General features: G+C 43.8%; 1 protein-coding gene across 4 annotated transcripts; it reads right to left on the bottom strand.

Moving 5' to 3' along the window:
- Positions 1 to 3,098: 3,098 nt before the first annotated feature.
- LOC120979006 (platelet glycoprotein IX-like) lies at positions 3,099 to 9,186 on the bottom strand. 4 transcript variants are annotated; one of them, XM_040407497.1, is made up of 4 exons: positions 8,612 to 9,186; positions 8,403 to 8,441; positions 7,578 to 7,802; positions 3,099 to 3,835 (listed from the first exon to the last, which is right to left on the bottom strand). In XM_040407497.1, the coding sequence occupies exon 4, from the start codon at positions 3,832 to 3,834 to the stop codon at positions 3,199 to 3,201; it is 636 nt and encodes a 211-aa protein (XP_040263431.1). In that variant the 5' UTR covers position 3,835; positions 7,578 to 7,802; positions 8,403 to 8,441; positions 8,612 to 9,186; the 3' UTR covers positions 3,099 to 3,198. The 4 variants fall into 4 exon arrangements, with proteins under 4 accessions (XP_040263431.1, XP_040263432.1, XP_040263433.1 ...); XM_040407498.1 differs by having other exon boundaries at positions 8,411 to 8,441; XM_040407499.1 differs by having other exon boundaries at positions 8,761 to 8,778.
- Between the last annotated feature and the right edge of the window lie 13,615 nt (positions 9,187 to 22,801).

The following is a 22,801-nucleotide window of genomic DNA, read 5'->3' as shown; positions in this document are numbered from 1 at the left end:
TCATCACATAGCCTAGGAACAGGCCTAAGCGCTCATGTAGTCTCTGCAGCCTCTTCTGATCAGCAGGGTGCCAGGAGCCAGAACCCTGCCAACAGTGATGGTCAGTTTGCAGTGTTCGCCAGCGAACACATGCGGGCTGCCATCTTGACTCACCCGTCTGGCGATGCACAGGTAAGCCCTTACCTGTGCCTGTGCCGGGAGCCGGTCTGAAATCAAATGCGGTCACCGGGAGCAGGCAGTTCCGAGAACAGCCGCCGGGGGCCTTCATCGGGCTGTTCTCGGAAATGCCTGCTCCCGGTGACCGCATTTGATTTCAGACCGGCTCCCGGCACAGGTAAGGGTTTACCTGTGCATCGCCAGACGGGTGAGTCAAGATGGCAGCCCGCATGTGTTCGCTGGCGAACACTGCGAACTGACCATCACTGCCTGCCAATATGATATTGAACGTCACCAGCACAGATGTGAACAAAGCCTAATACACAGCTCAGAAGCTGCAGAACATTATAATAGTGACAAGGGAACTACAAGTCTCATCATCACCAGATTGTTGTTATTGGAAATTAGGGGGCAGCAAAGGAAGAGGTAAAAGTGGAGAGAACTACAACTCCCAGTATGCCCAGGCTGTTATAATTGGATACAATAATACAATGCAATACAATTATTGAATTATTGGATCCTGAGGATAGATCATCAATATCAAAATCCTGGAGAACCCCCATTAAGACGTCCCTTCTGCCAGGGGCGTAACTACAGGGAGTGCAGAATTATTAGGCAAGTTGTATTTTTGAGGATTAATTTTATTATTGAACAACAACCATGTTCTCAATGAACCCAAAAAACTCATTAATATCAAAGCTGAATATTTTTGGAAGTAGTTTTTAGTTTGTTTTTAGTTTTAGCTATTTTAGGGGGATATCTGTGTGTGCAGGTGACTATTACTGTGCATAATTATTAGGCAACTTAACAAAAAACAAATATATACCCATTTCAATTATTTATTTTTACCAGTGAAACCAATATAACATCTCAACATTCACAAATATACATTTCTGACATTCAAAAACAAAACAAAAACAAATCAGTGACCAATATAGCCACCTTTCTTTGCAATGACACTCAAAAGCCTGCCATCCATGGATTCTGTCAGTGTTTTGATCTGTTCACCATCAACATTGCGTGCAGCAGCAACCACAGCCTCCCAGACACTGTTCAGAGAGGTGTACTGTTTTCCCTCCTTGTAAATCTCACATTTGATGATGGACCACAGGTTCTCAATGGGGTTCAGATCAGGTGAACAAGGAGGCCATGTCATTAGATTTTCTTCTTTTATACCCTTTCTTGCCAGCCACGCTGTGGAGTACTTGGACGCGTGTGATGGAGCATTGTCCTGCATGAAAATCATGTTTTTCTTGAAGGATGCAGACTTCTTCCTGTACCACTGCTTGAAGAAGGTGTCTTCCAGAAACTGGCAGTAGGACTGGGAGTTGAGCTTGACTCCATCCTCAACCCGAAAAGGCCCCACAAGCTCATCTTTGATGATACCAGCCCAAACCAGTACTCCACCTCCACCTTGCTGGCGTCTGAGTCGGACTGGAGCTCTCTGCCCTTTACCAATCCAGCCACGGGCCCATCCATCTGGCTCATCAAGACTCACTCTCATTTCATCAGTCCATAAAACCTTAGAAAAATCAGTCTTGAGATATTTCTTGGCCCAGTCTTGACGTTTCAGCTTGTGTGTCTTGTTCAGTGGTGGTCGTCTTTCAGCCTTTCTTACCTTGGCCATGTCTCTGAGTATTGCACACCTTGTGCTTTTGGGCATTCCAGTGATGTTGCAGCTCTGAAATATGGCCAAACTGGTGGCAAGTAGCATCTTGGCAGCTGCACGCTTGACTTTTCTCAGTTCATGGGCAGTTATTTTGCGCCTTGGTTTTTCCACACGCTTCTTGCGACCCTGTTGACTATTTTGAATGAACCGCTTGATTGTTCGATGATCACGCTTCAGAAGCTTTGCAATTTTAAGAGTGCTGCATCCCTCTGCAAGATATCTCACTATTTTTGACTTTTCTGAGCCTGTCAAGTCCTTCTTTTGACCCATTTTGCCAAAGGAAAGGAAGTTGCCTAATAATTATGCACACCTAATATAGGGTGTTGATGTCATTAGACCACACCCCTTCTCATTACAGAGATGCACATCACCTAATATGCTTAATTGGTAGTAGGCTTTCGAGCCTATACAGCTTGGAGTAAGACAACATGCATAAAGAGGATGATGTGGTCAAAATACTCATTTGCCTAATAATTCTGCACGCAGTGTATACGGGGTGCAGAGGTAGCAGTCGCTTCCAGGCCCACCTTGTGCCACATAAGACACTGGTATTATAGAAAGTGCATGCTGGTCATGTTACACCTCTGGCTGGAGAGAAGGGGTTAGGTCAAGAATTTGCCATGGGAGGGGTGCCATTTAAAAGTTTGCCTCAGGCAGCACAAAGTCTATCTGCCTCCCTAGCTCTGGCCACAGAGCACTGAGGGAAGGGGGACCCAAGCTGAACTCTTGCACCAGGGCCCATGAGCCTTTAGCTATGCCCCTGCCGTCTGCCATCAACTGCCTGGATGTATATCAAACTAGTACTCCCTTACATATACAGTTGAAACTCGAAAATCTAGAATATTGTGCAAAGTTCATTTATTTCAGTAATGCAACTTAAAAGGTGACACTAACATATGAGATAGACTCATTACATGCAAAGCGAGATATTTCAAGCCTTTATTTGTTATAATTTGGATGATTATGGCTTACAGCTTATGAGACCCCAAAGTCACAATCTCAGGTACCATTTGCTCAGGGGGTATGGATTAACTAGCTGACTAGAGTGTGACACTTTGAGCCTAGAATATTGAACCTTTTCATAAAATTCTAATTTTAAGCTGCATTAATGCAATTCCTTTTCATTAGCATTACTGAAATAAATGAACTTTTTCACAATATTCTAATTTTTCGAGTTTCATCTGTATATAGGAAAGTAAGAGACTTTTAAGAGCTGTCTTTGTCAGGCTTTAACCTAGACCTCTGTGGTCTTTCATTTATTCAGCCCGGAATGTTTCTTCCCATAGACAGTAATACCAAGTGTATTTGTCATTTTATTTGCAAATAAAATCTTAGTAAATAAGCACATATTTGTATCTCAGCTATTCAATGGGTTAACAGCCTTTTACATATAAAATAGATCTTCTCTTAAGAAAACTAGCTTTAGGAGTCTGATATGTCCTTAACTCAATGTCATTATCACTTACTTTGATTTTAAACTTTATCATTTTGAAAGTTTTCAAGCATGCGATCATTAGAAAGAACAAGAGAAAAAGAAAAGCGTGAAGAAAAGCATCATTAAATAGAAAGTCTGAACAGAGTCGTGTGTGCCTCGAGCAAGAAGTGATTTCGTTTCCTGTTAACTGGCTGACTGGTTTCCCATACAACTCAGAGGGATAGACGCATTTTATCCCGCTGACTCCGTCCATGTTTCCATCAGATAGCCACATAATTAAGTATCGGATCTTGCAGTCACAATGCAATGGGTTGGAGGATAAATTCAACTTTTTTAAGTTTATCAAGTTATCGAAGGCCCCAGCGGGAACTACTGTCAACAGGTTCTCCTGTAGATACAACTCTTCTGTTTCCTTGGGTAGGGATGGAAAGTTCTTCAGGTTCTGGGAGCTGCAGTCCACCCGTATCGTATTATCTGTCAGTTTTATACATTTACATTGTTTAGGGCAATCACTTCCATCAGTAACTGTCAAGAGGCAGATCCCAAGAAGTATTAGATTTGGACCAATCAGCATCCTGAAAAAGATGATCAAAATCAGGTAAGAGATTTAGTTAAAAATCATTGGTCACCTGACCATGATTTAGGGCAAGGGTACTCAACTGGTGGACCATGGTCACCACTACATTTATCACTTTCAACTGTGTCCTCAGGATGCAGATACGGTTGGTGAAGCCGGGAGCCGTCAGCTTACTGCCTCACCATTCCCTGCAATTGGTGGTTCAACGCAAGCAGATGTGATGTAGTGATGCCATCGTGCCTGTTGCACTGAACCTCAGAGAGAAGCAGACCTGCTCTCTTTGTTGGGGAACATGAGGTAGGTGAGTATTTATGTAGGATGAAATATGGGCATCAGTAAGTGTGAGGGCATAACTCTCTGACTGGGCACTTAAAGGGGTTATCCAAATTCTTAACACATGCCCCCCAATGCCCTCCAGCCAATAGCAGGACACGACAGGGACGAGTCTCCTTAGCGTCACTCGCGATGCTAGGGAGGCTCGTCCCCGTCGCAGCCTGCTATTGGCTGCTCCCCCCATAGCCAGATGGGGAAATTCCGCAGCGGCTGTGCAGGGATCAGGAGCGACTCGGGTGTCGGCGAGCGGAGTAAGTATAATTGGGGGAGAATGTGTTAGACTTTGGATAACCCCTTCAAGCAGGCATCACTGTGTGGGAGTCACTTAAGGGGACATCATGCCGTGTGGGATGCAGGACATTACAGGACAAGAGGACATGATACTATGTGGGGGGAAATTAGAGGCCATTGCTTTGTGTGTGGGGTGCTTAAGGGATCATCGTGCTATGAGGGGAGCACTTAAGGGACATCCTACTGTAAGAGGTGCATTAAGGGGAATCATACTGAGCAGGGGGCATCATACTCTGTGGGAGGCACTAAAGGAGCATCATACTGTCTAGGGGGGCAGTAAGGTGCATCACTATTTTGAGGAGGCACTAAGTGGACATTCTTACTGTGTTGGAGCATTAAAGACCTCCATTTCTGTGTGGGTGGCACAAAGAGGATTGGGTTGGATTAGAGGCACCAAAAAAACAAATTGCTACAGCATGCTACACGCAGCTGGAGTTGTCCCTCCTTAATTTTTTTTTGTGGTTCATACTTCCATACTAGACCCAGGCGTGTGGACCTTTACAAAAAGTACTTGAGTACTTCCGATTTAAGGCATCTATAACGTACCATTGTAAAGCGTAGTCAATGGGTGCACCAGCAGACAGATGCTCTTTAAAGTGACCAGTTTGATTCTGAGTTTAAAGGGATTCTGTCACGACATTTTAACCCTATAACCTAAACATATGGCCAGGTCCGTACAAATAACATGAATCCGATACTGTACTTATTAAATCTGTCTGTGGCTCTATTAGCACATAAAACAGGTTTTTAGAACCGGTCAATCGCCTACCTAAGGTGCCCAAGGGGACGTCAGTTAGTGCATGCGCACTTCGCTCAACGAAGCCACTGCCAGGAGTCCGCGGCGCATCAGGCTGAGCATAGTGCGCAGGCGCCGGATCTAGCAGAGGGACGGGGGGATTGCGGAGGCGGCGCTGAGGTGAGGAAGGCGGCGATTAAGACTGGGAAGGAGGCGCTGGGCACCAGACGGCCGGGCACCCTGTATTAACTGACGTTTCCTTGGGCACCTTAGGTAGGCGATTGACCGGTTATAAAAACCTGTTTTATGTGCTTATAGAGCCACAGGCAGATTTCGGATTCATGTTATTTGTACGGACCTGGCCATATGTTTAGGTTATAGGGCTAAAATGTCATGACAGAATCCCTTTAAGGGATTATATCATAAAGAATGTATTAGCCCTGATCCCCACTGATCTCATATTGATGACCTGTCATGCGGCCATCAGTATCAAAATCCTTTAAAATCTATGTAAGAACTGCTACACTATAGCCCTAACCTTATAATTCGATTGATCAATATTTCAAGGTAAGTTTACCACCCCTTTTAAATAATGTATATGGTCTATATCTCGCTTGAAGACGAGGACAGGTTACCTCATTATTTACTTTGAGATATTCTTCCCAATGGGGAGTAAATTGATAGGAACATAACTATCAGTTGCTAGTCGTGTGGCTTGTGAGCGATCCTATAATTAAACAGTCACATAAAGTTGAGGAGTTGCTTCCACCCTTAAAACTCTGTCGCATTTAACCTTCCCTGACTTACACGTGTTTAGCTGTATATTAATTGCCTCTTGCTCTCATTGTCGTTCCCTTACTGAATCTAGCTGGGAAATCTAGTGACAGTGCATTTTAATTGTCACATTTTGCTTGCACGTGGCTATTTTCCAGAGCCTGTTAAATGGCAAGAGGTAAAGATGAAAGTTGACTTTATGGGGCGTGAAATTAAAAGCTGAAAATTTGATACGGAAAATATGATATATTTAGATTATAGGTTGGTTTTCTTATTGCATGTTTCTCCTTTTCTTATTGATATAGTTACATTAAATCAGGCATGCTCAACCTGCGGCCCTCCAGCTGTTGCAAATCTACAACTCCCAGCATGCCCGAACAGCCTACAGCTATCAGTCTACAGCAGGGCATTGTGGGAGTTGTAGTTTTACAACAGCTGGAGTGCTGCAGGTTGAGCATGCCTGCATTAAATGGTATTGATTAAGCATAGACAGTATGAAAAATTCTTAAAAGGGTTTTCCAGGACCCTGATATTCCAGATGGGTCATTATTATCCAATCAGTGAGGGTATCACTGATCAGTTGTTCCTCGCAGCCTCTAGTGCTGGAACTAGCACTGTAAATGGAGCAGGAAGCACAGCGCCGTTCAAAGTGTAGTGCCCATGCTACATTACTGCAGCTCATCTCCCATTGAAGTGAATGAGAGCTGAGCTTCAGTAACCGGGCATGGCCACTACACCTCGAACACCTGCAGGGAGCCCCCAGAGAGAGACAGATAGGTGTATACAATCTTTGTAGCTGTTCTTTGTTCTAAATAAAGGTTCTGAATGTCCCCCCTATTGCCTCAGAATTCCATTACAGCATATTAGAAAATGGGTTAAATCTTTTTCGGATTTACCCAGTGCAGTTAGAAAATAATTTCAACTTTTTGCAGCCATTATGAGAGCAAAGGCAGAAAACAGTACTAGTCTAGTCTACTTAGGGGCCAAGGTGATTTTTGGGTCTCCACAGGGCATAAACCTTTTTACACCTCCTAAACTAAAGCAGGCCAGATACATTAAATAAATGTTGGCTGAATCCACCGATTTTAGCAGGACTATGTAATGTGTATGGGGCCTCCTGATGGCAGATGTTGAGGGAAATTTCAACTACCCAGTCCTTTTGACCTCATGGAAATAAGCTGCTGGCCACAAGTGTCTGACAGAGGCTTATACCCCTCTCCCCATTCATAACCCACGCATGCCTGGCCAAGTTGAGAGGGCAAGTGTATGAAGGGATCAGGAAAGATAGCAGTTGACCAACAGTCACCTCATGTCTATGGAAAGCCCTATACACCTGATGGACACACAGTTGCCCCTTTGACTACTACCTTTCAAGACTAATGCTTACTGGAGATTGAATTATGTATGGAACTGTATTAGAAAGCAAGGGTTTGTCTTCTCAATGAATCCATCCACTTTTATGTAATACATCACAAAGCCATATGAATACTCAAGGTCATTGAGGTGGTTAATTATGTCAGGGAGGACATAGGTTTTTCTTACTTTAGATGCTCAGATATAATTTTTAAAGAGATGCCAAGAATAGGTAGAAAATCTTTAAGATTACCTTTAGCTGCTATTGGAATCCACATACAGTAGATCCATGTCCAGGATTCTTCATGTTTCTTGATCACGGAAACTGGTAATTGTGGTTATCCACCTCTCCTCCCAGTGTCAGACCTACACATGACTGAGCAGATAATATGGCAGTAGATGGTGACGGGAACCAGAATTAGTGAAAAGAGACATCTTGGCATTTATGATGTGTGTGATACAGCTGATGTGACCTGCCCTGTTGTCAAGGAGAGATAAGAGACCGTGGTTAGGGCTACTGAAGACTCATCAGCACACTAGTGTTCAGGATTGATAAGAAGTCAGCGAGATATTATTCCGAAGCTGCACACACAACTACAAATAATGTTTCAAATGAATTTTTTTCTGAATAATATTTTTTCAATGCAATAACCAACAGTAAAACTAGAAATCAAGAAATTGTAGAAAGTGCATCTGTAGGCCCATCTTTTCTCATTGCGCTTGACCGCTCTACATAACGATTAACTGGAGTCATGTACAAAATATTGAATTTCATCTGTACACTTCTCTCATAAAATATATGCTTAAAAATGTCTTATAATGTATGAGTAAGCGCGTTGGATATTCTTTTCTAGTCCTCCATTGCAGATTTCGTAAAAAAAACAAAACAGACAAAAACAGACAAAAAATGTTGGGTCAGGCTGATCATCGACAAGCGCTGATATATACATCTTTTTCTCACTGTTTTAGTGCAATAAATTATCTTGAATTTCAGATTAAATCATTTGCACAGATCAGCTTTGGAATTACTGATTTATGTTGGGTAAAGCTGCATGACAGTCCCCATAGAATACTGTACCTCCATACACAGTTTTTTTTTCAAGGATTCATAAAAAATCTGTAAGGAAATGAAAATGTTGTGGGTTCCATCACATGTCATATTAGAAGAAAATACAGTGCCCCATGAAAGCCCCAAATGGGTGGTACACTGGCACTCAAAACTCAGACATGGTCTAGAAAAGCAAAAGCAAGTAGATATTTGCCATAATCATCTGCAACAGTTCCTACCTCTATAGATGATTCCATACAGCACTGGTCACCACGGATAGTCCACTGGGGATATTTTCCTTTTCTTACAAGCCATTCTTAATCCGGCATGTTGAGTTAGTGAGATGTATAGCAATACTGAAACACCAACACGCAGCACACGCACTTACCCCTCCCCGCCCAGATGACCTTATGTCCAATAACTTTAAAGAAAAACGTTTTGCTTGTTCACGTTAACCCCTTATCATCCGCTTTCACTTGGTCTTGGTATTTTGAATCAGAATTTGTAAACCAAAACCATGAGTGGGACATAAACAGAGAAAAGGTATAAAAAATGGGAGAAAAAAGTGAAACATTTTTAGCAGTTGTAATAATACCGCACTGCTGCTGCAAAGGAAATGGAGTGCAGGCAATTTTGAGTAAGAAGCAGCACTCACACAAGCACCACAGCAGATCCTCAGGGGTGCCGGGTGTCGGACCCCCACTGATGAGATATTGATGATCTATCCTGAGGATAGGTCATCAATATTAAAACACTGCACAACCCCTTTACTATGACATATGGTATTTCTCACACTTTATATGAGCTCTAAATAAAATGTAATATTAGAAAAAGGACTATATGTAAAGGTATTTTACAGGACTTAAATGTTATTTGCAAAACTGCATTAAAGGGTTTCTGTCACCCCGCAAAACTCATTTTTTTTTTTTGGATAGTTAGATTCCTCATAGTGCGATATAGCAGAATATAATGCTCTTACTTACTTTCATGCGGCCGATTCTTTATAAAACGAACTTTTATAATATGTAAATGAGGGCTCTACCAGCAAGTAGGGCGTCTACTTGCTGGTAGCTGCTGCAGAAATCCGCCCCCTCGCCGTGTTGATTGACAGGGCCAGCCGTGATCTCCTCCTCCGGCCGGCCCTGTCAGTAATTCAAAAAGCGCTCTGAGATGAGGAGGCTCGTATCCTCAGCACTCCCTCAGTGCGCCTGCGCCGATGACGTCTTCTCTTTCGGTGATGTCATCGGCGCAGGCGCACTGAGGGAGTGCTGAGGATACGAGCCTCCTCATCTCAGAGCGCCTGCGCCGAATGACGCGAGGCGCACGATTTTTGAATTACTGACAGGGCCGGCCGGAGGAGGAGATCACGGCTGGCCCTGTCAATCAACGCGGCGAGGGGGCGGATTTCTGCAGCAGCTACCAGCAAGTAGACGCCCTACTTGCTGGTAGAGCCCTCATTTACATATTATAAAAGTTCGTTTTATAACGAATCGGCCGCATGAAAGTAAGTAAGAGCATTATATTCTGCTATATCGCACTATGAGGAATCTAACTATCCAACAAAAAAAAAATGAGTTTTGCGGGGTGACAGAAACCCTTTAAAGAGCCTCAGTCAGCAGCTTTGTACCTATGACACTGGCTGACCTGTTACATGTGCGCTTGGCAGCTGAAGGCATCTGTGTTGGTCCCATGTTCACATGTGCCCGCATTACTGAGAAAAAAAAGGAGGTTTAATAGATGCAAATGAGCAATGGGGGCATTTCCTTTACACCTAGATGCTCTTCTTTGTCTGCAACAGGTCAGCCAGTTTCATGGATAAGAATCTGCTTACGGATGCCCTTTAAATATTTCTAGCCTATGCTGTGAAGTTGCTGGTGATAGCATAAACTTGTTGCATAAGTACAAATCTGCCAACCTCTGCTGAATCTGATGCCCTTTAATTCAAACACACTGGTAGGATTTAATGCATTAGAGACTTGTCAAGTAGATTTTTACTAAATAAAACCAAGTATTTAAAATATATTTTGTTCTAATATTTTTTATTTTCTTATTTTGTACTTAAAGGGATTCTGTCATCAGAAATGAGCCCTATAAGCTAAACATATGGCGATGTCCCTTGTAAAACACTGAATCCTCAAGTGAGTTTATCAAATGCCCCTGTGGCTCTATATTCATAAAAAAGAGGTTTATATCACCTGTCAATCACTTAAAAATGTGTCCAAGGGGACGTCTCATGGTGAAAGGTGCCCGGCTGCAGCCATCTCGTTTAGGTGCCCAGTGCCGCCTTCTGAGCTGAAATCGCCGCCCTCCCTTTCATGCGATCCGCCTACCTCATGTCATCACTGCCTCTCTAACCACCGCTTGCTTCATCCAGATCCCGCGCGTGCGCACTAGGTATAACCTGATGCGCCCGTGCGGACTACTGGCAGCGGCCTTGTTTAGCGAAGTGCGCATGCGCCGGCCGGCGCACTTCGCTCGAACCTCCACTTCAAAGCTAGTACCTAGTGCGCACGCGCGGGATCTGGATGAAGCGAGCGATGGTTAGAGAGGCAGTGATCACGTGAGGTAGGCGGATCGCATGAAAGGGAGGGCGGCGATTTCAGCTCAGAAGGCGGCACTGGGCACCTAAACGAGATGGCTGCAGCCGGGCACCTTTCACCATGAGACGTCCCCTTGGACACATTTTTAAATGATTGACAGGTGATATAAACTGCTTTTTTTTATGAATATAGAGCCACAGGAGCATTTGATAAACTCACTTTAGGATTTAGTGTTTTACAAGGGACATCGCCATATGTTTAGCTTATAGGGCTCATTTCTGATGACAGAATCCCTTTAATTAAGGAGGTAGCCATGTTGCCTGAGTTGCTACTCTGCTCTGTTTAATGTTCAGATATATGCTTTACAGCAGCCATGTGTACCATGGCAAACTGTAGTGTGTGCTCTGTGATCTGTGCAGAGCTCATTGTGCAGGGACTGGGAGGAGGCGAATTGTAACCGTCACCTTTTGTAAATGCTGGCTCCAATGTTATCTGTCTCTCTATATATATATGTGTTATCTTTCATTGTAATCCTGCATGTGATAGTAATGAAATGAATAGTGAAAAGTGATTTCTACTGAACAGGAATTCTCAGACTTTTGAGGGCTCAGTGGTGGCTCCTAGTGTGAAAACTTCATGTTTTCAGGATTATTTTTTAAATAGAGATAATGACATGGACAACGGGAAAAATTACCTCCCAAATGGTAAAAATTAATTTAACATGAAACTTTCTTATACACAATAGGTAATTTGCTGTCTAGACATTCCTTTGTTTCAGGTCTCATCATAGCATATTACTTTGAGTTAGGCAGGCCAAGGTGTTTCTGTAGAACCAAATAGTAACTTAACTTTCAGCTCATGGGCTATAATGCATGATTTAGGGGTCATTGTTGGTTTGATGTTCTAACTTTGTAATGCTGTATTGGCTTTACACAAGACATGGTGCATAATTCTACCTGAATTCAGCCACCATTAGCATATGGATTTAGACAGCTACTGATTTACTCTCTGTTAGGCCACGTTCACACCTTATTTACATTATTATCTGTTATAGGAAGCCAGATCACTCACCCAATCACTCACATGAAGGACACGAACACTGACCCCACTATTTTGTTCTGCATTTTTGCTGGAATCTGCAACAGAGGCTCCTTACCGAGCCTATGATGTAGATATGAATAAGTCCAAAGCTGTATACATCTTCATACAGTGAGCTCCCCCTACTGGTAGCCTCTAGCTACTTCGACCACTTCCACCATGGGCCCCTAATCTACCATGTAATGGAACACACGCATAAATTGCACAAAAACACAACACAAAACAAACAATATTTTTTAAAGGGGTTCACCAGGGCTTAATTAAATAAAATTACTTAATTATAAATTTACTCACAAATAAATGTCATTAGTTGTAATGACTCGTTTTGTCTAGGGAGCATTCATCAGGGGAAATAAAATGGCCGCCGTCCAATTAGTACACACAAAACCTGTCCTAATCACACAGCAGGACAAGTTACTTCACAACACTGAGGTAAAGAGCTGCCTCATCCTCCTCTCTTGTCAGGGATTATGATCCTGAATACAGCTGATAAAATCTTCAGCAGAATCTCTGTAGGAATGGAGTTCATGAGGAGACATGAAGTACAGAGAGGAGGTGGGTATGAATAATAAGCAGCAGCTTTTGTATGTAGTCTCCATTACCACAGCCTCACATCACCACAGTCTGTCCTGCCCGTCCTCTCTGTAATTCATGTCTCCTAATGAACTCCATTCCTACAGAGATTCAGCTGAAGATCTCATCATCTGTATTCAGGATCATAATCCCTGAAAAGCAGAGCAGAGAGGAGGATGAGGCAGCTCTTTAGCTCAGTGTTGTGAAGTAACTTGTCCTGCTGTGTGATTAGGACAGGTTTTGTGTGTACTAATAGGATGGCAGCCATTTTATTTCTCCTGATGATTGCTCCCTAGACAAAATGAGCCATTATAACTAATGAAAGGTATTTGGGAATATATTTATAATAAAGTAATATTTTTTAAGTATTTTCAGTAATTTTATTTTAGTAATTCCCAGAGAACCCCTTTAAGTTTATTGCAGAAACGTTGTGGCGCCTATTTCAGTCTGATTTGAAGTCTCATTGAGGCAATAAGAAGACATTGCATTACTGAATGCAATAAATTCATTGAATGATCCATATACAATGAATTGGCTACTAAACTAAAAAGGTGCAGGTTCTCAATTCAAGTCTTCAGTAGGGTACCCAACAGCTGGAGCTCAAACTACTGTATGTAACATTTATCTGCTACCTGGTGATATATGTTATTAATGTGAAAGTCCCTTTAAAGGGCAAAGGCAACCCCCTTCTTCCCTGTAGGTATAAAGCTACATCAAAGTCATGAAGACTGCAACATGGATTTTTAAAAAAGGTCAAGGACTGTGTTTATCTTTTTTTCTACGGAAAATTAGAAATCTTGTAAAAGTAGAGTATTCCCCACTAGATGGCGCACTTGAAACATTTGTAAAAATGACTTGCATCATTGACTATATGAATCAATAATATGAAAGAGCGCTCATGAGGAAGAATGTTTTCAAAGAATACGGTCATTTCATTCAAAATTAGATGCAAGCTGGTGGTTTCTAAGGCACCTAGCAAGTTCCTCGTTCCTTGAAATAGAGTTACCAGAAAATCATACCGCAAATCCTCAATTTCATGATAAACCAGAGCTGAACAAATCCTGGGGCTCTGTATGTCTGGTCTTAAGACTTGCACCCATATCTCTGGAGAGATACAATGTCTTCACATCAGTGTCGGACTGGGGTACTTAGGGCCCACCAGTGTAACTGATTCTGGGGGCCGACCTTAGGGCTTCTGCACACAAGCTTATTTTTTTTCCATGTCTGTACCGTTCACTTCAATGGGGCCGCAAAAAAAAATAAAAAATTACTCAGTGTGCATTCCGTGTCTGTATGTCCGCATCGCCGTTCTGCATAATGATAGAACATGTCCTATTATTGTCGGCATTACAGACAAGGATAGGACGGTTCTATTAGAGGCCGGCTGTTCTGTTCTGCATAATGTGGAATGCACACACCCGGTATCCATGTTTTGCGGATCCGCAATTTGCAGACTGCAAAACATCCGACGGTCGTGTTCATGAGCACTTACAGTTATAACAGAAACATTAAAGATGAAGTATGATGGCAGACATTCACAGCAAAATGCCCAAACATACATGTGGCAGAATTTACTCATATATGGATATCCTGCGCTTAAGTCAGTCAGAAACAAGACACATGCAGCGCACACCAATCACTCATTGGACACATGTGGCACATGAGACATTTATACATGGCTCACATGCTACTGATACATATGTCACATGCTGTACATACACCACTGATACATAGATCATATATAGCACACACCAATCACACATAGGAAACACGCAACGCACACACCAAGATATTTATGCCTAACCCTATTATGTGTAGCACACTTAAAGGGGTTGTCTCACTTCAGCAATTGGCATTTATCATGAAGAGAAAGTTAATACAAGGCACTTACTAATGTATTGTGATTGTCCATATTGCCTCCTTTCCATCACATTATACACAGCGCGGATCCATGGTTTTGACCACTCTGCAATCCAGCAGCGGTGGCCGTGCTTGCACACTATAGGTAAAGGTGTTGGCCTATGAACACTTCCAGCCTTTCCCTATAGTGTGTAAGCACGGCCACCACTGCTGGATTATACGGTGGTAATAACCACGGATACGTGCTGTGTATAATGTGATGGAAAGGAGGCAATATGGACAATCACAATACATTAGTAAGTGCCTTGTATTAACTGCATGATAAATGCCATTTACTGAAGTGAGACAAACCCTTTAACCCCTTTAAGCATAAATATCTGGCATGAAATTTACCAAATCTTAACCTTCTCAAATTGCACATAATCTACAGTATATTTAAAAGGGTTGTCCTACCATAATGACGTATTGCCTATCTACAGGATAGGTGATAAATATCAGATTGCTGGGGTCTGATTGCTGGAACACCCACTGATCAAGAAAAAAGGGGTCCTGAGACATTCAATTACATTACCACCAATCTATGTACAGAAGGGTCTTATGACCACTTTACTTTGATCATGGGGGTCCCAGCAGTCAGACCCGCACCAATCAGACACTTATCACCTGTCATGTCATAGCTGTTGGACCTTTTCACATTCCCTATCCTTAAAGGTTTTCTTTGGGTGTAAAAATAAAAACAAAATAAACATTTTAAGTCTGGCCCAAAATATGTGTTAAACTAAAATAGAAATGCTCGCCAGTTAAAGGGCCTGTGTCCACTTTTCTAGTTATCCTCTATCGTCAGGATCGGGGATAACTAAGTGATCTGTGGGGGTCTGAATGCTGGAGCCCCCACTGATCCTCCTTCTTGATTGAGTGGCAGGTCGAGCATATGCCCTGCCTTTCCATCCATTCTCTATGGGGTCACTGGAGATGGCAGAGTACAGCGCTGGCTATTTCCCAAAGAGAATAAATGGAGCAGCAGGGCATATGTGTGGCCTGCCACACCATCAAAAAGGGGGAACATGACCCATTCCTGGGATCAGTGGGGGTCGCAGAACCGGACCCCATAAATCATATAGTTATGCCCTATGGTGTGGAGAGGATAACTTGAAAACCTAGACAACCCCTTTAAATCCTCCACCACCAGTATCTCTTTACATGGCAGCAGTGATGCCTGTAAATACGGAATATCATCACTACCGCCATGTAAACCATACGTGTCAATCAGGGCTTTTTTTTCTCAGAGAGAAGGTGGTGGAACTCACCCCCCCTCCCCTGGCCACGCCCCTACCCACCCCTAGGACTGCCCCCTAAAACCGCCCCTTTAGAGAACAGGGATGCAAGTAAAATTGCCAGTGACGGTCGTGACAGCCTGGCTGCCAGTGCCCGCGACCGCCCTAGTCCACACATGAGCAGCGCAGCCTGGCCTGGCCCCTTCCTTCCCTCCCAGTATAAAATGCCCCTATACAGAGCCCCCATATAAAATACCCCTTCTTTTTAGCCTCTGTAGATGTCCCTATAGTGCAACCCAATAATGTGCCAGTAATAAGTGCCCCAATAGATGCCCCCAATCATGTACCAGTAAGATGTGCCCCCATATCATGTGCCAGTAAGATGTGCCCCCATAGATGCCCCCCAATCATGTGCCAGTAATAAGAGCCCCCCACCATCATGTGCCAGTAGCCTGAGTGCCCCCCTATCATGTGCCAGTAGCCCCCCTATCATGTGCCAGTAGCCCCCCTATCAAGTGCCAGTAGCCCCCCTATCAAGTGCCAGTAGCCCCCCTATCAAGTGCCAGTAGCCCCCCTATCAAGTGCCAGTAGCCCCCTATCATGTGCCAGTAGCCTCATATCATGTGCCAGTAGCCCCTCTTATGTGCCAGTAGCCTCCCTTATGTGCCAGTAGCCCCCCGTATCCCTTATGTGCCAGTAGCCCCCCTTATGTGCCAGTAGCCCCCCTTATGTGCCAGCAGCCCCCCTTATGTCTGTTCCAGCCCAGCAGCCACCCTTATGTCTGTGCCAGCAGCCCCCCTTATGTCTGTGCCAGCAGCCCCCCTTATGTGCCACTAGCCAGTAGCCCCCCTTATGTGCCAGTAGCAGTATCCCCCCTTATGTGCCAGCAGCCCCCCTTATGTCTGTGCCAGCCCAGCAGCCCCCCTTATGTCTGTGCCAGCCCAGCAGCCCCCCTTATGTGCCAGGATTGTAATTTTTACATATAAAAAATTATAATAATAAACTTATACTTACCTCCTCCAGGATGCGATGCAGGCCTCTTCCGGCCTGTGTCCCTCGCTGGCTCAGGGGGCGCGATGACGTCATCGCGCCGCCTGCACCGGACTCTGATAGGCTGCCGGCCTAGTGCTGGCAGCCTATCAGAGGAACAGGGAGGGGACACACCTCTCCCTGCCCTGCCGCATTACAGACATTTGTATTGCCGTCCTGAGGACGGCGATACAGATGAGATGACTTTGGAGATGAGTGAGTGCTTCCACAATGGAAGCGCAGCGCTCATCTCCTGCTGTGCCCTGCCGGCGCCCCCCTTCTGACAGCGCCCAGGGCGGCTGCCCGGCCCTGCAGTAACTAAAGGGGGGCGGGGCGGGGCGAGTCGGCAGAAAATAGGTGGCGGAACGCCGTTCCGGGGCGTTCCGCCAGAAAAAAAGGCCTGGTGTCAATACTGGAGAATGTCACATTCTCCAGTATTGACACCAGGCCTTTTTTTCTGGCGGAACGCCCCGGAACGGCGTTCCGCCACCTATTTTCTGCCGACTCGCCCCGCACTGTGCAGAATTTTTTTAGTCCAACCCCCTTTGCAGGTCATAACCTTTAACAAAGCCCATACAAAAGTTCTAGAGGAGCAATGTGAGCAAAGGGCACAAACGGAGGCTCATAACTCAAACAGAGGCATTAGGGTCACCTGAGGCAGGGTAATAGTGGGGATCCTGGAGCAGGGGTAACTGGAGAAGAGGCAATATTAGCGGTGCATTTAGAGTGGGGGCATCTGGAGCTGGGGCATTTATGGGGGTGCACCTAAAGCAGAGGCATTGGGGGAACCTAGGGCAAAGTCCCCCCAATGCCACTCTGAACTCTGCAGAGAGCAGCACACATACACAGATCTGAGTCTACTATAAACAAATCCCCTATTTCCCCCTTACAGTCTCCTACAGCTCACTGCTGTCACACACCTGAGAAATCAGCCCAGCACCGCAGAGGAGGGCTTCACTCCAGCAACCACAGTTTTCTGACAGCAGGGAGGGCAGGAGGATTGTCAGACATGTTCTCTCCTCCTTCACTGCCAGCATCCCGGGAAGTTTAGAAGATACTGTGGGTACTCCTGTACAATTTACACTAGTAAGAGGCTGCATCACTGTGTGATACTGCCACCTAGTGGCTACAATAATTATCTCTCCTGAGAAACAAGAGAAATAATTACTCATCCGTCTTATCTCCGGGCCAGTCCGAGCCTGCTCCACATACATTTTATAGCATTTTCTCTACTGGTATCTATGTCCTTTCTCTTACCTCCTGGTACCTCCGTCTTATCTCCGGGCCAGTCCGAGCCTGCTCCACATACATTTTATAGCATTTTCTCTACTGGTATCTATGTCCTTTCTCTTACCTCCTGGTTCCTGAGTAGTTCTATGATAGGGCGCGTGTGGTAATAAATGTACCGCAGGTTCGGGTTTAATGGCTTATTGATCAAGTGATTTATTACATGAGCATACCTTAGCATTTAGCAGGCCTGACACTTTCAGTGAATCTCTTGTAGCTATGCTGATGAATGTAAATAGATAATGCTGCCATATAGAATTTCAATAACGATTCATAGCATCAGGGAAGATGATTAAGGGTTAATGCACACGGCCATATGTATTTTGTAGTCCGAAAAACATGGATCTGAAAAAAAAAACAATAACATCCGTGTGACATTCGTGTTGCATCTGTTTTCTTTGCGGATCCATCGTTACTGTGAACAGGACATGTTTTATTTTTTTGCAGAACGGATATGCGGACATACGGAAACAGAATGCACACAGAGTCATTTTAGTTTTTTTTGCAGACCCATTCAAATGAATGGTACTGCCTACAGAGCTGTAAAAAACGGAATGGAAAAGGAAAAAAAACCATACGTTCATGTGCATGAGCCCTAATCGTGAAACAGAAGAGAGATATTCATATGTGGACGATCATATAATATACAGTTGGCTAATCGGTGAATATCTGGCTGCTGTGGAACTTGAATCACCCGCCATACCTAGAAAGGGACAATAGTGTGCAAACAATAATACAAAGAAAGAGAGGGATGTAAAAATGAGTAAAGGATCGGATTTAGGCTGCATTCACACTTTCCATTTGTTTGATCTGTCATAAGAACAGAAAAATTGATAAAAAATGGATGCCCTTCATTTTAAGCATTCGTTGAACTCAGTTTGCATCAGTTTGTGTTAGCTCTCTTAGGTTTTAGTTATTTTTGATGGGAAAAAAGTACAGCAGGCGGGACAGATTAAAACATCTTTGTTTTTCCTCTGTTCTTCTGATGGATCAGGCTCAAAGCAAGTGTGAACACAACCTTGGGCTTCATGCCCAGGGGTATGAGGATTTTGTACCTATTACTGTTTGGTGAATGGAACGCTGTTGCAGTCGGTTTACGTTCCAAGTGAGATTCCATAAAGATTTCCTGTAGAACAAACTCTGTTTTAGAGTTGACAACCTCGGGGTCATCCTCTGTCTCACTGAACATAAAAAACCCACTCATGTGTCTGCGGTCCCACCACTGCTCCATTCCTGGCTGCTTCCAGTCCCCGCATGACTAGGAAGCAGCTTGGCCCTGTGACCACGGCGGCTAATCAAAGCAGCAGTCACAGCAGCTTGAAAGCTACATCACAGCAGTGGTATGCCATTCAAGCTATTATGGACTGTAACTGGCCATAGCCAGTGGCATACCTGCAATAAAGGCAGACCACGCAACTGCTATGGGACCCAAGGGGAGGAGGAGCCCAGGTCGAAACTTGTTCTCTTCTACTGGGGAAAACCATGCAATTTTATGTAGCCGCCACTAGGGGGAGCTTAATTCAAAGAGATTATTACATTTTTCATGGTAGTTGTATTCATTCCTATTCACTGAGCTCCCTCTAGTGGTGGCTGCAGCCAGCTAGCTTTGCAATAAAAGAGAAGCAGGAGATTTTTTTAATGTATTTTTGCCAGTCTTCTGGTGTAAATACATTGAGAAATATGGTGTATAGAATGAGCGCCATATATTTGAAGCACCTGTTCCACTTTTTCAACAAAATTTTCACATAAAAGTTGGATAAAGTGGGCCAAAGTCAGGTAGGCCAAAGGCAACTTTTTTTGTAATTACAATTTGTATTTAATTACAATTTCTTCCACTTGATAAAAAAAAAAGTAAATTATCAGAAATTTGGGGAGTTGTACAAGGTGTGCATTGCCTTGGAGTGATTGACTCACTTTCTGGTGATAGCATAAACTCTATTGTTAGTATCAGTGCAGTATTCCCTGTATATTGCTAGCATCTACTTCCTTGTCTAATCAACAAAAAGTCGCAGCATCAACAAAAGTGAACTTCTTGTGGTTTCCAGTGCAGTACTTGCTTCTGAGTCTTGTAGTTAATTTTTTATTTTTTTTTGCTTTTTAATCTGTCTTGATTCTACTTCAGTTCAGCTCTACTCAGATTGTTTTTCTTGTATCTGGATCCTAGCGCCATCTTGTTGTTTGTGTAAGGGGGTTCCATTGAAATATCTTTAAAGGGGTTGTGCAGGGGTTTTATATTGATGACCTATCATCAGGATAGGTTATTAATATCAAATCAGTAGGGGGAGGGGGGCAGTTGTCCCGGGTGCCAAATTGCAGGGGGCAGCAGGCATTTCACGGTCCCCTCCATTATGTCTCATAGGCTTCAGGCCACTCGGTCACAATTACCTTACTGTGACCTCCTGTGTCGGGTCTTGCGAGATGACGTGATGCCACAAGCTGTGATGGAGTGAGCTAAGTATTATTATTATTTTTTTATGTATGTACCCTACCCTAATTGGGGAGGTACTGGGGGCACTATGGGGGTGGGGAAGGAGCCGAGAGAGGAGGACCGAGGACATATACTAATAAGAGTGGCCACTATACTAATAACAAAGAGGGAGCCATTATATTAATAATAAAGAGGGGGCCATTATATTAATAACAAAGAGGGGGCCATTATATTAATAATAAAGAGGGGGCCATTATATTAACCCTTTCAGGACCGGGCCATTTTTCACCTTTCTGCCCAGGCCATTTTTAGTAAATCTGACATGTGTCAATTTATGTGGTAATAACTTTAAAACGCTTTTACTTATCCAAGCCATTCTGAGATTGTTTTCTCATCACATATTGTACTTTATGACCGTGGTAAAATTGAGTCAAAAAATGTCATTTTTATTTATAAAAAAAATTCCAAATTTGCCAAAAATTTCGAAAAATTTCTCTACTTTTATAATAGATAGAAACAACTATGAAATATAGTTATTACTTTACATTCCCCATATGTCTACTTCATGTTTGGATCAGTTTGTGAATGCCATTTTATTTTTTTGGGAAGGCTTAGAAGTTTAGAAGCAAATCTTAAAATTTTTAAGAACATTTCCAAACCCCAATTTTTTCAGGACCAGTTCAGTTATGAAGTCACTTTCTGGGTCTTACATATTAGAAACCACCCATAAATCACCCCATTTTAGAAACTACACCCCTCAAGCTATTCAAAACGGATTTTACAAACTTTGTTAACCCTTTATGTGCCCCACGAGAATTAAATGAAAATGGGAATGAAATTTCAAAATTTCACATTTTTTTTTGCAGATTTAAAATTTTAATCAATTTTTTCTGCAACACATCAAGGGTTAACAGCCAAAAAAAACTCAAAATCTATTACCCTGAATCTGGAGTTTACAGAAACACCCCATGTGTGCTCAAAAACTGATAAATGGGTGCACAGCAGGCTTCAGAGTGGAAGGAGCACCATATGGCTTTTGGAGAGCGGATTTAGCTGGTATGGTAATTGGGAATGCATTCATGCCGAATCCGGCCCCAAGTGTTCCAGCAAAACGGATCTGTTCTTTCCATCCGCACATGCGCAGACCATTAAATCAGTGAAAAAAATAAATACCGGATCTGTTTTTACCGGATGACAACTGGAAAGACGGATCCGGTATTGCAATGCATTTGTGAGACTCACAAATGCATCCATTTGAGTCCAGATTGCCGGATCCGGAATCCTCTGCCGCAAGTGTGAAAGTACCCTAACTTACTACAACTAACTACAGCTCTTTTTTCACACCAAAAAAAAGTAAAAAAAAAACAATAGCCTCTGGCAACACCACTCTGGCATTCCTAACCTGGTACGTGAGTTGTAACACCTTAAAGGGCCCTGAGACTGTACCCTGCGCACGCTGCAATTGGCGCCACGAACAAAAACATAGACTTCTATACCCATATCCGGACCCACTGCATATTTTGGCGTCCTCCTAACCGTACCACGGTCCTGCTCATTGCAAGATGAGAAGGTGGCATCTTGTGCTGGCTTTGAAGGGGCGGCATCGGCACAGCCTGTGCCCGTTGCCAGTGGCACTGTACTTTTCCCTTTATAAGATGCAATGCATCTTATAAAGGGAATACTAGGGAGCGCTTCTATTATGGAAGTGCTCACTAGTCTGCAGGAAGCGGGGAAGTGAAGCACTGTGAGCGCTGTACTTACCCCTCCTCCCTGCTTGCTCTTCTCAGGTCCCGCGCTGTTGTATCCTGACTGCCTGCAGAATCAGAACATACAGAGCACACTCTGACCTCACGCTGCAGGCAGTCAGGTGACTGTACAGCGCAGGCTCTGAGAAGAGATGAGAGTGGGGGAGACCGCCGGACCGGGAGAGTGGCGGCGGAGCAGGAGAGGTAAGTTAATTTATTTATTTTACAGTCTGATCTGAGGTCTAATGGGAGTCTGAGGTCTGATATTGGGGTCTGTAAGTCTAATGGGGGTCTGATTGGGGGTCTGTAAGTCTAATGGGGGCCTGGAGGTCTAATGGGGGTCTGATATGGGGGTATGGAGATCTAATGGGAGTCTGGAGATATAATGGGGTCTGATATGGGGCTCTGGAAGTCTATTGGGGATCTGGAGGTCTGGTCTGAGGTCTGATATGGGGGTATGGAACTCTAATGGGGGTCTGATATAGGGGTCTGATATGGGGGTCTGGAGGTCTAATGGGGTTATTGAGGTATGGTCTGAAGTCTGATATGGGGGTCTGGAGGTCTAATGGGGGTCTTAATTGGGAGTCTAGAGGGC

Source organism: Bufo bufo, chromosome 9 (assembly GCF_905171765.1).
Source record: "Bufo bufo chromosome 9, aBufBuf1.1, whole genome shotgun sequence".
Taxonomy (NCBI): domain Eukaryota; kingdom Metazoa; phylum Chordata; class Amphibia; order Anura; family Bufonidae; genus Bufo; species Bufo bufo.
The sequence above is the reverse complement of the archived record's forward strand: the minus strand, read 5'-3'. Positions and strand labels throughout refer to the sequence as shown.

What these genes read in the sequence shown, in the direction of transcription:
- LOC120979006 (XM_040407497.1), bottom strand. Translation starts at nt 3,834, where the DNA reads ATGCTGATTGGTCCAAATCTAATACTTCTTGGGATCTGCCTCTTGACA.